Raw genomic sequence first — 16,892 nt, 5'->3', positions numbered from 1 at the left:
CTCTGTGTAAAAAACATTTACCTCTCACATGAACTTTCCCCGTCTCACCTTAAGTTCGTGCTCCCCAGTATTAAACATATCAACTCTGGGGGAAAAGATTCTATGTCCCTCATTTTATAGACTGCTATCAGGTCTCCCCTCACCCTCCAGCACTATTGAGAAAACAACCCTCGTTTGTCAGTCGCTCCCACTCTCCAATCCAGGCAGCATCCTGGGAAACCTCTTCTGCACCCTCATCAAAGCCTCTGCATCCTTTCTGGAATGTGGCGACCAGAATCGAACACAATGTTCTAAGTGCGGCCCAAACAAGGTTTTATAAATCTGCAACATGGCACGCTGACTCTCGTACTTAATAAAGTATGGAACTGATCCACTTCAGAGCATGATGTGGAGATGCCGGCGTTGGACTGGGGTAAACACAGTAAAAAGTCTGACAACACCAGGTTTAAGTCCGACCGATTTATTTGATAGTAAACTCACAAGCTTTCGGGTTTGTCCGGTTTCCTCCCACAGTCCAAAGATGTGTGGGTTAGGTTGATTGGCCATGCTAAGAAATTGCCCCTTAGCGTCCAGGGATGTGTAGGTTAGAGGGATTAGTGGGTATAATATGTAGAGATATGGGGGTAGGGCCTGGGTGGGATTGTGTTCGGTGCAGACTCGATGGGCTGAAGGGCCTCTTTCTGCACTGTAGGGTTCTATGATCTATGTTCATCTCGACAGTTGGAGTGTTTCTTTCTGCTGGACTGGCTGGTCTCCCAATTTGGCTTCCAGTGGGCTGCTGTTCTTCCTTGGAGATCACTGACGTTGGGCAGTCTAACCCTGGTTCAAAACGAGTTGAATCTGACCTTCCCTGCTTTCCAGTCCTAACCTACTCCAATAGGAGCTCTTTATAGGGCCCGACACTGTGGGGAAAGCTGTGAATGTTTCGAGTCTGTGCAAAGGAGATGTGCTGGAGGCAGATTCAGTCACCGTTCTCAATAGAGAATTGGATCTTTTTTTTGAAGAGGAAAAATTGACCAGACGTGGGGGAAATGGGCACTGTGTGAATTTTCATTGCAGAGGGCTAGCACAGACAAAACGGGCCAAATGGCCTCCTTCTGTCTAACCATTCTGGATCACCAGCTCGCTGATTCTGAACAGCACAACATGACAGTTGGTATCTCTCGTGCCCCTGAGTCAGGAGGTCGGTGCGGGGGTTGAATTTCCAAACCATTCCCAGTACTAAGGGAGAGCCGGACAGGCAGAGCGACCATGTCTCGAGTGAGGGACTAACCCGAGAGCCCTGTTTCCACCTCAGGTAGACATAAAAGATCAAACAGCAACAGCCGGAAGAGGACAGGTGTGACCCCGGGGTGTCCCGGGGCCTGATATTTATCCCACAATTAATGAGTGAGACCGGGTGATCTGGTCATCATCACGTTACCTTCTGTGGGAGCTTACTGTGCGCAAATTGGCTGCAATCTTCAGCAAGCGTTGACTGCGGTATCCCAAAAGGCGGAAGGCACTATATAAATGCAAGCTTCCTTATGAATCAACAGGCTCCTATCCTTATGGACAGATTGCCCAGAGGACCAGGAGTCAGCTTGAGTCGGCTGAGTGCGGGAGGACAGGAACTTCCAGTGTGAACCGAGGCTGCTTCTCTTCATTGTGGGACCTGACCATTTAAAGAGGATACCTTGACTTGCTGAGCTGTGAATCCAGCCCCCTTCTCCCTCTGTAACAGAACAAAGAACAACACAGCACGGGAAACAGGCCCTTCGACCGAGCCCGCGCCGCCATTTTAACATTGAGAGTGCCCTCCTCTCCCTACGACCTTTGTCTACGCTTATTGGACTCCACAATAAAAGAATTATAACCAGATTGAGGGGAGGCTAATTTAGGGACAATTTGTTACACCAATCAACCTAAGAGCACATCTTTGGGGTGTGGGAGGAAACCGGAGCACCCGGAGAAAACCCAAGCAAGCATGGGGAGAATGTGCAAACTCCCACAGACACCGGCCCAAATCCATGTGTCTGCACAGCAAACAGTGATAGTCACTGAGCTGTCGTGTTGCCCGTCAGTTTAAGTGTACACTAACGATGTGAAGCACTCGGCAACTCTCGAAGCAACATCCAAGAGCAGCCCTCGTACGACCCACCGCGTGTATGCCCCTTGTTGGACAACAAGGTGGACCAAATCGCCTGTGGATTAAAAGAAAAGACGTCAATAAACATGCACAACTTCGACAGACATTTATGGAATCTCATGGAATAATGATGACCTAGAAGTAGCATCAGGACTGTACCTCTGCCACTGAGGACAGGCAGAGATAATATTTCCCCCTATAATTCTGCTGTAAATAATTTATCTCTCAGACTAACGGATAGATTTCACCAAACCTTGCTAAACTGACCGAGTATGGCCGTTGGAAGAAATGATCCATTTTTGGTTAAGATCGGGATCTGGGAATTTTATACAGGAGCCATTCACAACAGGGCAAATTCACTTTCTCTTGTAGACTGTTATGGTTTGTTTTATTTTGATTGTTTTAGAATTCTATCTCGGCTCCTGGGGTGGAATTTGTCACAGCTGTCAAACGCGAGCTGAGTTTTCACAGCAGGTTGTTGGATCAGGATTTGCCTAAACTCTCCTGGTGAGACAGTTCTCTTAATGAATAAATGTACTATCTTTAGCTTTGTTGTCGCAAAGCATCCCTGTCTGTAACAATGTGTCTCAAAAGCTCGTGGACGAGTTTGAACAGAACATGGTACATGAAATAACTCCTCAGAGACCAGTGTCTCTTCAACAGATTTCCTTTATTTACAAACTCAGTTCCACTCGTAACATTGCTTCAGTTACAAGATCAGAATCAGGAGTGTCGGTAACCTTGATATATGATATATACAATATATGTGGTGCACCCTGATTAGGTAGGTGATCATTCCCTCAGTCAGGGGGCTCATACTCCAAGAGGACAATCTCGTGTGCCTCATTGAATTATAGACTCCCGACAGTACAGAAGGAGGTCATTCGGCCCATTGAGCCCGCACCGACAACAATCCCACCTTATTCCTGCAATCCCACATATTTACCCTGCTAATCCCCCCCAAACTAGCTAGTTATCCGAACAGAGATTGTAGAGTGGATTCAGAACTCTCTTCTCCCCAGCTCTGATCGAACATGCTAGGATTCTCATCAATTTGTACTGGTGCACAATAGAAAGCAATCTTTCCAAATCTATTGAAGGTTTCTGCTCTGCCCAAGACCAAAGAAACATTGGGGAATGTTGCTCAATCTATCACGCAACCCAGCCTCCCCTCCATTGACTCTGTCTACACTCACCGCTGCCTCAGAAGAGCAACAAGCACAATTAAAGACTCTACGCACCCCGGACATCCTCTCTTCTTATTGCAGCACAGTTAGGAAAGTCAGTAAAAGATAATCTGTTGTTGGCAACTTGATGATCTGGTGTCTGGAACCAGAAGATTCAATATTTAGAATCAACAAGATGAACAAAGTTAGAAGGTTATTTATTAGTCACAAGTAAGACTTACATTAAACACTGCAATGAAGGCCCTGTGAAATTCCCCTAGTCCAGTGCCAGTTCGGGTCAATGCATTTAACCAGCACGTCTTTCAGAATGTGGGAGGAAACTGGAGCACCCGGAGGAAACCCACAGAAGCACATCAATACTGCAGCTGGATATTCACAGGAAAAAAGTTGTTATCGGACGCTTCAAGTGGACCGAACAGAGAGAGATCCAAGTGTAAGAAATACTCCAATCTTTAATAAATATGTTTCAAACGCTGACAGATTTTAAGTCAGCTTCTATCACATCGAAGTCAATGGGAGATTGTTAAAGGTTCCAGATAGATATGTAACTTGATGTTACCATTACCATACATTGATAGATTCAGGAATGTCGCACAAACATTTTAATTCTTCGTTCTATTTTCAGACTGTAAAGTTAAACCAGGAATTTCACTCTGTCAGGAACAGATCCTAGTTTTACACCTATCTCTGATTTGACAGCACGTTTCCAGCATTCACCATCGCTTTTCCTGACTGTAAACAGAGTCATATAAGGAGTTTCTATTCCTTGTCTAGGAGCTGTGAACCATGGAAGGGAGTGGCTGCGGCACATTCCTTACGCACCTCAGGCTAGCAGAGACGCTCTGGAAGGTAAGGGCCCAAAAGAATGGCGCGGAAGGTCCGAAAACTGAAATGATCTGGACAGTTAGAAAGGAGAGAAGAAAAAAAACCCTCACACATGGAGCAGTCGGTAACAGGAGAAGAATTAATCTCTTATCCTGAAGAAAAGAAGGACTTAACTGTGTGTCTGAAACAATATTAGTTCATTTAACACTTATCAGATAATAAACTGCAACATGTTCTGGAGATTATTAACCTCAGCCTGAAAAAACTCCAGTTCTCGAGGTGAACATTGTTTCAGATTTGGATGTGATTAAACTGGAATTAGAAGCCTAATGATGACCATGAAACCATTGTCAATTGTTGTTAAAACCCATCTGGTTCACTAATGTCCTTTAGGGAAGGAAATCTGTAGTCCTTAGTTGGTCTGGCCTACATGTGACTCCAGAGACACAGCAATGTGGCTGACTCTTAGACGGCCTCTGAAATGGAGGGCAGCTAGGGATGGGTGATAAATGCTCGGTCCAGACAGTTACCCTCACGCCCAGTAACATGAATTTTTAAAAGTAACAGCAGAATCCAAATTCCTCCATCATTTGTGAACTTTTTGGTGTCTCAAAAGGTGGGAGGAGTGGATGAATGTCTTCCCACAGTCAGAGCAAAGGAATGGCCTCTCCCCAGTGTGAACTCGCTGGTGTGTCAGAAGATTGGCTGAATGAATGAATCCTTTTCCACACGTGGAGCAGGTGAACGACCTCTCCCCAGTGTGAACTCGCTGGTGTTTCTGGAGGCTGGACGACAGAGTGAATCCCTTCCCGCACACTGTGCATCTGAAAGGCCTCTCCCCGTTGTGAACTCGCTGGTGTGTCAGCAGGTCAGTCGTGGTTCTGTAAGTCTTCTCACACTCGGAGCATTTGAAAAGTCGTTTATCCGTGTGAACCAGTTGGTGTTTACTGAGGTGGGACGATCGTGAGAATCCCTTTCCACACACGGCGCAGGTGAATGGCCTCTCTCCAGTGTGAACTCGCCGGTGTATCAACAATTCACTCGTGGTTTTATAACTCCTCTCACACTCAGTACATTTGAAAGGTCTGTTATCCGTGTGAACCAGTCGGTGTGTAGTGAGGTAGGATAATCGTGTGAATCCCTTCCCGCACAGAGAGCAGGTGAATGGCCTCTCCCCAGTGTGACTGCGTTCATGTTCGATGAGGTTCTGTGATCGTATGAACGCCTTCCCACAGTGCGAGCAGCTGAACTGTCTCTGGGTGTGAACACCCTGTTGTGTGATCTGGTCCTTGGAGCTTTTAGAGTTATTATCACAGTCTGAGTGGTCAAACAGCCTCGCATCAAGATGAACTTGCTGGTGTGACAGCAGGTGGGATGACTGAATGAATCCCTTCCCACACACGGTGCAGGTGAACGGTCTCTCCCCAGTGTGACTGCGCCGATGGTTTTTAAGCTGGGATGGAAAACTGAATTCCTTCCCACAGTCTTCACATTTCCACAGTTTCTCCATGGTGTCCTTGTGTCTCTCCAGGTTGGATGATCAGTTGAAGCCTTATTCAAACACAGAACACAGGTCCAGTTTCTCCTCGTTGTGAATGGTGTGATGTTTTTTTCAGGCTGTGTAACTGGTTAAAGCTCTTTCCACAGTCAGTTCACTGGAACACTCTCACTCGAGTGTGTGTGTGTGTCTCGATGCTTTTCCATTCACACTGATGTTTAAAATCTTTTCCCGGAGATAGAAGAGAGAAATATTTCTCCTTCCACGTTTAAAAATCTATATCAGGTGCTGATGAGCGGAATAATTTTGTTAGATCGTTCTGAAATGTATTGTTTGAGTTTCCCATTTGAAAAAACTTCCTCTTCTAAGACACTGTAGACAGAAGTTTGTATAGTGATGGAAATTCAGAACAGATAATTCGAGTTTAAATCATAGAATCCCGACAGTGCAGCAGGAGGACATTCGATCTATCAAGCCTGCACCAACAACAATCCTATCCAGGCCCTATGCCCATCACCCCATCCTAATATTAACCTTGATGTGGAGGTGCCGGTATTGGACTGGAGTCGGCACAGTGAGAAGTCTCACAGCACCAGGTTAAAGTCCAACAGGTTTATTGGGTAGCATGAGTATTCGGAGCATTGCTCCTTCATCAGGTGAATGCCTGATATTAACCTAACCTGCACATCTTTAGACACTAAAAGGCAATTATAATTAACTGTTACAGGGAGTACAACCTCTCACACTGATGTGTGCATGGCCCTGAAGGCTGCAAACATCAGCTGCAGCTTGGGAGTGAAGGAAGCTGTTTAAAAACCCTTTGGTCCAAATCACTGCATTCCTGGGCACTAGGACCCGGTGGGGAACAGGGACCCGGAGCCTCCGCCCATTCTGTTACGTCACCAGAATGAAGACGCATGCGCACTCCTCTGCTGTGAAGCAAGATGGCGGCCGTTAACCGGGGGGCCTCGAATCGGGGAAAGAGACCCGGAGCTGCCAACGCGGGAGCTTCAGGTTTGTATCCGGGTTTCGGACCTTCACCCAGTGTTTACACACCCTCCCCGATCAAAGGCCGCTCCATTATTCCCTCTGGGTTTCCGCAGCTTTATCGGCCGCGCAAGAACCAAACCAGCGTCTGTCCCGCAGGAGCTGCCACTCAGTGCGCATGATCCCATTGGAATGGGCACTGCGCCTGCGCATTACCATCCTGTGGTGTAGATGGGACTTGGAATTTTGATCTGATTTATTGTCACATGTATTAACACACAGTGAAAAATATTGTTTCCTGCACTATACAGACAGAGCATACCATTCATAGAGAAGGAAACGAGAAAGTGCAGAATTTAGTGTTACAGTCATTGCTATAGTGTAGAGGAAAATAAAAACAAATTATTGTAGATGTTGGAATCTGAAACCAAAAGAGAAAATGCTGGAAAATCTCAGCAGGTCTGACAGCATCTGGAAGGAGAGAAAAGAGCTGATCTTTTGAGTCCAGATGACTCTTTGTCAAAGCTCTTTTCTCTCCTCACAGCTGCTGCCAGAACTGCTAAGATTTTCCAGCATTTTCTGTTTTGGTTGTAGAGAAAGATAATGTTAATGCAGTGCAACTTAATGCCATTCAAAAGTCTGATGGCAACAGGGAAGAAGCTGTTTTTGAGGTGATTGGTACATGATCTCAGACTTTATATGCAGCTGCCATCTTTATAAGGGGCAATGGGCAGCAGGGTGCATTTGCATCTGCCATCTTTATAAGGGGCAACGGGCAGCAGGTTGCATATGCAGCTGCCATATTCATAGGGGGCAGTGGGCATTGATTGCAGAGTTGGTCCCTTTTTCATTGAATCACAGGCTGACTAGTTAGGAGTTGGCTATGTGTTGGATGCAGAACTCGGTCCCTGGCCTCCTGTGTGGGTCTTTTTTATTGTTGCCTCAGTCTGAACTCCATTTATAACCCGTCTCTGTGGGTTGTCTCTCAATCCCCTTATTTTCTGTTTCAAATAAATTTCACAAGAACTAGGAAACAATCAGCAGTCTGGAAACTGAAAATAAATATATCAGAATCTGACAGTCATTCTAATTATCGTAACTGAGAATCAGTGGATTTTGAACACGGAAAGTAAAAGCACCGCTCACAGTGGGGAGAAACCGTGTGTAAACAAGGTTTCTGCCCATCATCTGACCTCCCAAAACACCAGTGCGGTCACTCCATGGGAAACTGCAGTAATGTGGGGACTGTGGGAAGAAATTCAATTACCCACATCCAGGCTGGAAACTCATCGGCGCAGTCACACTGCAGAGAGACCATTCACCTGCTCTCAGTGTCATTCAGTCATCCAACCTCCTGACACATCAATGTGTTCACACTGACGAGAGACCATTCGGGTCCTCTCTCTGTCGTACTAGATTCAGGCATTCACAGAATCTCACTGCACATCAGCGCACCCATACTGGGGACAGATTATTCACCTGCTCTGAGTGTGGGAAGGGATTCACTCAGTCCTCCATACTGCTTAGACACCAACACACCCACACTGGGGAGAGGCCATTCACCTGCTCCGAGTGTGGGAAGGGATTCACTCAGTCCTCCATACTGCTTAGACACCAACACACCCACACTGGGGAAAGATCCATTCACCTGCTCCGAATGTGGGAAGGGATTCACTCAGTCCTCCATACTGCTTAGACACCAACGCACCCACACTGGGGAGAGGCCATTCACATGCTCCGAGTGTGAGAAGGGATTCAATTGGTCATCCAACCTCCTTAGACACCAAATAATTCACCAGTAACCACAGTGATTGGAATCTGATGATAATCCTATCCGTGACTGTAATACATTCATTGTGTTTGTATTTGCTAATGTTATTGAACTCTGGCGAGTTTTAAGGTTTAATATTCTGAAGAAGTCAAATAGATTAGCTTCGTGTTGAATCTTTTTGATATCCTCAACATGAGTTAATTCCTTTTTGAGGTGTTGTCTCTTTCTCCCTCCTTCATCTTCACCTCCCCACGAGTGCTCATGGAGGAGAAACTCATAATCTTCTTTGTGGAGACAATCCAACCAGCTGCCTCTGCTGCTTCCCTCCCTTCCCCTAATCCACTGGACCAAACCACCTCTAACACTCCCCTTTGTCTGACCTCTGAACTCGCATCTTTCTCCAGTTTTCCTTCTGCTCCCCTCCTGTCCTCTGAGAGCTCATCTTGTCCACAAGACCCACCAGCTGATTCCTCAATCCTATTCCCACTGATCTACTGCAAGACGTTCCCCAACAGATTGATTTGGCATCGCAAACTTTCAGAATGCTGCTCCTTCATCAGGTTACTTGAATTCCAACCATCATTTTTGCAATTGTGTCTCTGTCTCAAAATGTTGTGTTTATGAACCTACATCTCCACTCAGCTGATGAAGGAGCATTGCTCCAGAAGTTCATGATTCCACATAAACCTGTGGAAATTAACCTGGTTTTGTGACTTTTTGCTGTGCCCACATCAGCCCAATGCCGGCATTTCACAGAATATTCCAGCGCAGTAAAGGCCCTTCGGCCCTCGATGTTGCGCCGACCAGTGGAACCAATCTAATGATCCTCTAACCTAAACTATTCCAATGTTATCCATATGCCTATCCACTGACCATGTGAACACCCTTAAAGTTGGCGAGTCCACAACTGCTGCAGGCAGGGCATTCCACGCCCTTACTACCCTCTGAGTAAAGAACCTACCTCTGACATCCGTCCTATAATTACCACCCCTTAATTTAAAGCTATGCCCCCTTGTGTTAGCCATCACCAACCGAGGAAAAAGGCTATCCTACCTAACCCTCTGATCATTTTGTCAATTAGGTCACCTCTTAACCTTCTTCTCTCCAATGAAAATAACCTCAAGTCCCTCAGCCTTTCCTCAGAAGTCCTTCCCACCATACCAGGCAACATCCTGGTAAACCTCCTCTGCACCCTTTCCAATGCCTCCAAATCCTTCTTATAATGTGGTGACCAGAACTGTACGCAATACTCCAAGTGCGGCCGCACCAGAGTTTTGTACAGTTGTAACATGACCTCATGGCTCCGAAATTCAATCCCTCTACCAATAAAAGCTAATGGGATTTGTAACGGTGACTGAAGACAATGGCTTTGATCTTTTCAATTTTTAACTGGAGGAAATTTCAGTACTGGATGTGGGAGAAGCAGTTTGATCATTTAGTAACAGTGGAGAGGGATGGGGGTGAGGTAGAGCTGGGTGTTGTCAGTGTACACGGGAAATTTCACACGGTGCTTTTGTCACTTAATGGCAGCATGTGGATGAGAAATAGGAGAGGCCACGGATAGATCCTTGAGGAAACATCTAGTTCAGCGGCCTTGGAAAGGAAAAGGAAGCTGGAGAGGAGGGCAGAGATTGTTTTTTCAGAAAGTGTGGTGACAGTGGATTTAAAGGTGAGAAGGATAGGACCAGAAGAGAACAAGAACTGTAAAAGGTATTGATTAATACAGAGAATGGTCAGCAGCTTAGTGTGAATAGGGTCAATAGAACATAAGGGTTGTGGGGGTTGTTGGGGTGGGGTGACATCGCAACTTCTCCATATTAGCTGATATTGTCAATACCTCCCTCTCTCAAACCCAATGACATCAACCACTTCTCAAACTAATCCCGGACACTTAAACTACCATCCCATCTTCTGTTCCTCTCGAAAGTCCTTAAACCTTTCTGACCTTGTAAAGTTCATTTTTATTCAGGATCTGTGGAATCTTGTGCCTTTATTCACTTGTTAAGTATGTTGAATGTCCACCTTTACCTATTTTACACAAACTCACCCAAATCTAAAGGCAGTTTAGTAGGAATTGAGGGGAACAAACAGAAGGTGGGTCTCCTGAACGAGATGAATTGCTAAGAGGAAATGGAGAGCGCTACAATCCCAGCTAATGTTATTACTGGACCCGACTTCACAGGCGATTCGGTCCACCCTGTTGTCCAACAAGGGGCGTACACGCGGTGGGTCGTGTGAGGGCTGCTCTTGGATGTTGTTTCGAGAGTAGCCTAGTGCTTCACGTCATTAGTGTGTGCTTAAACTGGACCAACTGACGGGCAACATGACAGCTCAGTGACTATCACTGTTTGCTGTGCAGACACATGGATTTGGGCCGGTGTCTGTGGGAGTTTGCACATTCTCCCTGTGCTTGCGTGGGATTTCTCCGGGTGCTCCGGTTTCCTCCCACATCCCAAAAAACGTGCTCTTAGGCTGATTGGTGTAACAAATTATCCCTAAATTAGTCTCCCCTCAATTTTCCCCAATAGGCGTAGACAAAGGTCATGGGTAGAGGAGGGAACTCAATGTTAAAATGGCAGCACGGGCTCGTTGGGCCTGTTTCCCATTCTGTGTTGTTCTTTGACTGTCCCAAAACCTTGGCTCAATTGACCGTAACTTTTATGTGGATGAACAGAGGCACTGGACGGCCAATTAGCTTTTAACAAAAACATCTTTTAAACATAAATAACAGTAACATCAGACTCCTTCTTTCCAGCCAACTCCTGCTGCAGTCAACACACCAGAGGATGCTCCCTCTTGTGGTGATGTGAGGTACATGGTCTCTACCTGGGGTGGGTCATTGTATCCTCAAGACTACTAGAGGGTCTTGTTGCAGGATTGTGCTGCTGCAGCCCAACCTATTTAGAGAATTGGTACCAATCTCAGACACAACTATGGGCAACACTCTGCCTTTACACAAACACACTATCTCACACACACACACACACTCTCACACAAACACAGAACCAGGCTGAGACCAGATATCAATTTCAGTTCAAATCAGCCGCTGGGCACTAAAATAATAACAAACAAATCTGAATTTAATCTGGGTTTTATTGTGAAATGGGATCATGTATAAATGTCGCTCCGTGTGGAGTGGAACTGATGATTTGTCTGCCGTCTGTAAGCTACCTGAACAGATATTAAATTGGACAGATTATAACGTTTGAATTGTAAGACCTAATGGTGTGAAGTATGTGGGAACAGCGTGGATGTGATAAAGGCTGGAATACAGATTGGGAGAACGAGAGTGAAACTGCTGTGCTGAGTTGGAGAGAGGGATGGATGGATGGAGAGAGAGGGATGAATCGGGGTGAATGTGAGAAGCTGAAGGCTGCAAGAAACTACAAAACTCGTGAATGTAACCCAATCCATCACAAACCAGCCTCCCATCCATTGACTCTGTCTGCACTTCCTGCTGCCTCGGGAAAAGCAGCCAGTATAATTAAGGACCCCAGACACCCCGGCCGTTCTCTCTTCCACCTTCTTCTGTCAGGAAAAAGATACAAAAGGCTGAGGTCACGTACCAACCAACTCGAACAGCTTCTTCCCTGCTGCTGTCAGACTTTTGAATGGACCTACCTCGCATTAAGTTGAACTTTTTTTACACCCCAGCTGTGACTGTAACACTACATTCCGCATTCTCTCCTTTCCTTCTCTATGAATGGTATGCTTTGTCTGTATAGTGTGCAAGAAACAATATTGTTCACTGTATACTAAGACATGTGACAATAATAAATCAAATCTCATCAAATAAATTTACGTTTGAAGAGGTTCCCAGTGTCTCTGAGCAGCTGAACTGGGGAAGCCTTTGGGCCGAGACTGTGCTGCTGCTGTTTCCCCTCCTGTACAGTAAGAAGTCTCACAATGACCAGGTTAAAGTCCAACAGGTTTATTTGGTAGCACAAGGTTTTGGAGTCTCAGGCCTCTTCCTCAGGTGAGTGAGGAGTTGTGTTCACAGACAGGGCAGATATGGACACAAACTCAATTTACAAGATAATGGTTGAATCAACGTGAGTGGAGAGAGGGTTAAGCACAGGTTAATGTGTATTGTCTCCAGCCAGGAAAGTTAGTGAGATTTTGCAAGCCCGGGTAAGTCGTGGGGGGTCAGAGGTGGTGTGAAATGTACATCAGGGATGGCTGTATCCTTCTGAGCTGCTGCTCCTCCTCCTGGTGTCACCTATTGCCCGGTTCACCCCAGTCGCTGTGGGACATCCGGGGCCTGTAGAGAGACCAGCTACCATACTGCTATGGTAGCCAAAATGGAAGGCTTGGAGGAATTTCTCCCAGAATTGTGTCAGGACGTTTGTGTATTTTAAGGAACATGTAAAAGACTCTTTGGCAGGAGTGTTGGTCTAAGTATTATCTACGTTTCTAGGTAACGCAGCTATCTGTCAATGGTTTCTCCAGTGTCTGTGCTATCGTTTGTCTTGTTTCTGGATAAATTGGTCTCTCCAGTTGTTTGTAATGTTCTGGGTTGTGTAGTTGAACTGTGTCCTTTGGTAGGTTTTGTTGTCTGTCCATGATAATAATGTGTCCTTTGTCTGCCAGTTTTATGATGATGTCCGTGTTGTCTCTTAGTTCCTTTATCTCCTGTTCTTCTGAGGTTTGTGTTGCCTGGGAGGGTGGTGGAGGTGTGATGCCTCACATCCTTCAGAAAAAACCTGGATGAGTAGTTTGCCCACAGCCTTGGTGTGCCAAGTGCTGGCAAGTGGGATTAGATGGACCAGTCAGGGCATTTCGTACATCAGTGCAGACTCGATGGGCCGAAAGGCCTCTTCTGCACTAGAATATTCTGTGATTCTATTTAGTTTCTTTTCAATGATGGGATGTTTTCTATCTTCTTCTTGGTAAATTCTAAGGTATCCCTGCTGATTTTGGGTGGTATCCATTTGGATTTTGGTGTCAAGGGGGGTTTTCTCCGAGTTCGTTTCCCCAAAGCAAACTGTCAATTTTTTATCCTTTTGAAGAATTCCTCAAGGTCTGATTCTGTTGGTTGGTTTTGGATTTGGCGGCGGATATGAAGCAAAGTCTTTTCCCTGGAACCTTTTGTGTTTGTGTTAGTTGTAAAGTTGTGCTGATGTTACTGGTAATGCTGCCTATTCTGAGAGGGGTTCTGCTCTGGGCTGGCTGTCCCTCTGCACGGTTTCTGTGATCCTTGGTTAAACTTTTCCATCTGCACTGTGGTCTCCATCCAGTGGATGACTCTAACTTTCATTCTTTTATTGTGTTCCTTAATCATTATTCTGAATAGTTCCTCTACGGTGAGCAGTTTGACATTTTCCTCCGGTTCCCCCAGTGGTCTGGGACTGGGTACCATTTTGTCTTTTGCTGTTTACTGGGAGTGTCCTTTGGCTCGTGGTTTGTTTTGGATCTGTTCTTAGTCTTTTTTCTGGCCCTAGGGCTCCCTGCCTTAGGTGTGTACCCGGGATGAATTCTGAGCTTGTCCAGTCTCGTGCTTCCCTTTACAGGTCCTTTTACGGTTCTCCAGGTCCCCAGTAAGTCTGAGAGAAATGTGATACAGCAGCCACAAACAGAGGGAGATAAACCACAACTTCTTGCTTTGGTGGGATGCTCAGGGATAGCGTTTTCTCCTCGCTGTCCAGTTCATTAAGGTTCCAGTTGTAGCTCCTTGTCACTATCCTCCTAGTTAGTGCGTGCTCGTCTTCCTTTATTATCTACGTGTGGTGGCATCTTTTGTGCTCTGCCTGTTTTCGCTGCGCTCTGCCTGACGCTTGTCTTCCCCATCCTGGAGCAATGTGTTTGTGAGCTTGCTGTATTCCTTCCCCTTGGTTTGGGCTGTTGATTCTGTTCTCCATCAGTGTCTGTTTTGAGGTCTCTTGTGGGGAACCTATTCCAAGTAGATGTGTTGAGTTTGTTGTGTTCAGTCATGTTGTTGCAGTTGTGGTTTATCTTCTCTTTGTGGGGTGCTGTGTCACATTTCTCTCGGATTTAATGGGGACCTGGAGAGCTTTTGGTTCTTTATTTCAGTCAGACGGGGTGGGAATTTGATACGAGTTTGAGGGGCGGTGTTTTTGTTTGATGATTCTGGGTGACAGCGAACATCAGCAGAAACAGAACAATTATTATCAGACCATGTGATTAACAGCAGAATCCAATTCCTGTGGTTGTTTATGAACTCGCTGATGTGTCAGCAGGCTGGATAGCCAATGGAATCCCTTCCCACACACGGAGCAGGTGAATGGCCTCTCCCCGGTGTGAACTCGCTGGTGCGCTCTGAGGTTGCCTGAATGCCTGAACCTCTTTCCGCAGGAAGAGCAGCTGAATGGCTTCTCCTTCGTGTGAACTCGCTGGTGGGTCAGGCAGTGGGATGACTGAGCGAATCCCTTCCCACACACGGAGCAGGTGAATGGTTTCTCCCCAGTGTGAACCCGCTGGTGTGCAGTGAGTTCCGACGACGACCGTAACCTCTTTCCACAGTGAGTGCAGCTGAATGGCCTCTCCCCGGTGTGAACTCGCTGGTGGACCACCAGGTTGGCTGACTGAGTGAATCCCTTCCCACACACTGAGCAGGTGAATGGCCTCTCCCCGGTGTGAACTCGCTGGTGTTTCAGCAGATCCGAGGATACCGTGAATCGCTTGCAACACTCAGAGCAGGTGAACAGTCTCTCCCCAGTGTGAACTCGCTGGTGCTTACTGAGGTGGGATGAATGTCTGAATCTCTTTCCGCAGTCGGTACAGCTGAAGGGCCTCTCCTCAGTGTGAAATCGCTGGTGTGACATGAGACAGGCTGACTGAGTGAATCCCTTGCCACACACCGAGCAGGTGAAGGGCCTCTCCCCAGTGTGACTGCGTCGGTGGTTTTCCAGCTGGTATTGAGAATTGAATCCTTTCCCACAATCCCCACATTTCCACGGCCTCTCCCCAGTGTGTGTGCGTCGATGATATTCCAGCCGGGATGGATAATTGTAACCTTTCCCACAATCCTCACATTTCCAAGGTTTCTCCATGGTGCCAGTGTCCTTGTATCTCTCCAGGTTGGGTGGTCAGTTGAAGCCTTGTCCACATGCAGAACATGTGTATAATATCTCCTAGCTGTCAATGGCGTGATGTTCTTTCAGGCTGAGTAACTGGTTAAAACTCTTTCCACAGTCAGTTCACTGGAACACACTTACTCGGATGTGTGTGTGTGTGTGTCTCGCTGCTTTTCCAGTCACACTGATGTTTGAAATCTTTCCCTGCAGGCAGGACAAACATTTCTGCTTTCACATTCAAATGTGGATAATATTCAGGCCCTGATGAATTGAGTGATTCTGCCAGAGCTTGCTGCGATGTTCCATGTGAGCTTCCTGGCCCCTTATGATCATCTTCCCCTTCTGAAAGCCTGGAAAAGGAGATTTAAAAACTCTTCACTGCGAGTGAGCAGGATATAAATCCAGAATAGACAACTGGAGTTTCTCTGGAACATTTTTTCCTCTCTTGTTCTCCCAAATCTATAAATCCCCTTCCCACACACACTCCCACTCCTCCCTGGGCTGAAATCCAAACCCATCTCACCATTTCTTTCCTCCACTCTCTCCTCTGTCTGGGTTCAGTTCTGGGTTGAGTGAAAAATCAAACAAAGGAACCAATAATTTTCTCTCCTGATACGAAGAACCATCACCCACTTTTTGTTACATCATTATAAGGGGGGGCAGCACCGTGGCACAGTGGTTGGCATTGCTGCCTCACAGCACCTGGCACTGTTGCCTCACACACCAGGGACCCGGGTTCAATTCCGGCCTCGGGTCACTGTCCGTGTGGAGTTTGCACGTTCTCCCCGTGTTTGCAGGTTAGGTTAATTGGCCATGATCAATCGAGCCTAGTGTCAGGGAGATTGGTGGGGTAAATGTGTGTGGTTGTGGGAACAGGGCCTGGGTCGGATTGTAGTTGGTACAGACCTGATGGGCCAAATGGCCTCCCTCAGCACTGTAGAGATTCCATCAGATCAAGATGGCTGCACCACATTTACCATGAAACAAGCTGGGCCTGTTTTTGGGCAAACTTCTTGCAGCTGCAGTTTCTCATTTGGGGTTTGTAGTCTACACTGACTGTTACTGACATCTCTTACCGACACCTCTCCACCCACTAGTTCCCCTGCAGCGCCTCTTACCAGCTGCTGAGCAACAAACATCATCTTCTCCACAGGTAACTGGCGGTGGGCAATATTTACTCCTGTCCAAATCCCAAAAACACAGCAAAGAACAAAACAAAGTAGAGCACAGGAACAAGCCCCTTGGCCCTTCAAGTCTATGCTGATCATAATGCCCAACCAAACTGAAAAGAAACCTTCTGCCCTTACTTGGTCTGTTTCCCTCCCTATTCACGTACCCATCTAGCTGCCTCTTAACATTTTACAACATTTGATTTCATTAAATTAGATTAAATCACTGATAAAAATAACTATTCAAAAACAATACCCATTTGACAATCCGATTTCCCCTAAAATTTATCCCC

General features: G+C 46.4%; 1 protein-coding gene and 1 pseudogene across 2 annotated transcripts in view; one reads left to right on the top strand and one right to left on the bottom strand.

Moving 5' to 3' along the window:
• Window positions 1-2,964: 2,964 nt before the first annotated feature.
• On the bottom strand, window positions 2,965-15,506 carry LOC145362456 (uncharacterized). Its single transcript, XM_080218472.1, has 2 exons — window positions 14,531-15,506; window positions 2,965-5,680 (listed from the first exon to the last, which is right to left on the bottom strand). Exons 1-2 carry the CDS (start codon window positions 15,404-15,406, stop codon window positions 4,727-4,729), a joined length of 1,830 nt encoding a protein of 609 aa, XP_080074598.1. The 5' UTR covers window positions 15,407-15,506; the 3' UTR covers window positions 2,965-4,726.
• LOC145362508 (uncharacterized) overlaps window positions 6,384-16,892 on the top strand; it is a 26,721-nt pseudogene continuing 16,212 nt past the window's right edge. Inside the window, exon 1 of the transcript XR_013889989.1 lies at window positions 6,384-6,652. The product of XR_013889989.1 is annotated as an uncharacterized LOC145362508 (transcript). The remainder of the gene's footprint in view (window positions 6,653-16,892) is intronic.

Source organism: Carcharhinus amblyrhynchos, unplaced genomic scaffold (genome assembly GCF_965287045.1).
Source record: "Carcharhinus amblyrhynchos unplaced genomic scaffold, sCarAmb.v2.hapA scaffold_38, whole genome shotgun sequence".
Lineage (NCBI taxonomy): Eukaryota > Metazoa > Chordata > Chondrichthyes > Carcharhiniformes > Carcharhinidae > Carcharhinus > Carcharhinus amblyrhynchos.
Note: the sequence above shows the minus strand (reverse complement) of the source record. Positions and strands in the feature narration are given on the sequence as shown.

Coding starts and splice junctions, on each gene's coding strand:
- LOC145362456 (XM_080218472.1), bottom strand. CDS start 15,406: ATGGAGAAACCTTGGAAATGTGAGGATTGTGGGAAAGGTTACAATTAT. Junction 5,681..14,530: donor ATTCTGCTGTTAATCACATG/GTCTGATAATAA, acceptor GGCTTCAACTGA/TCATCCAACCTGGAGAGACA.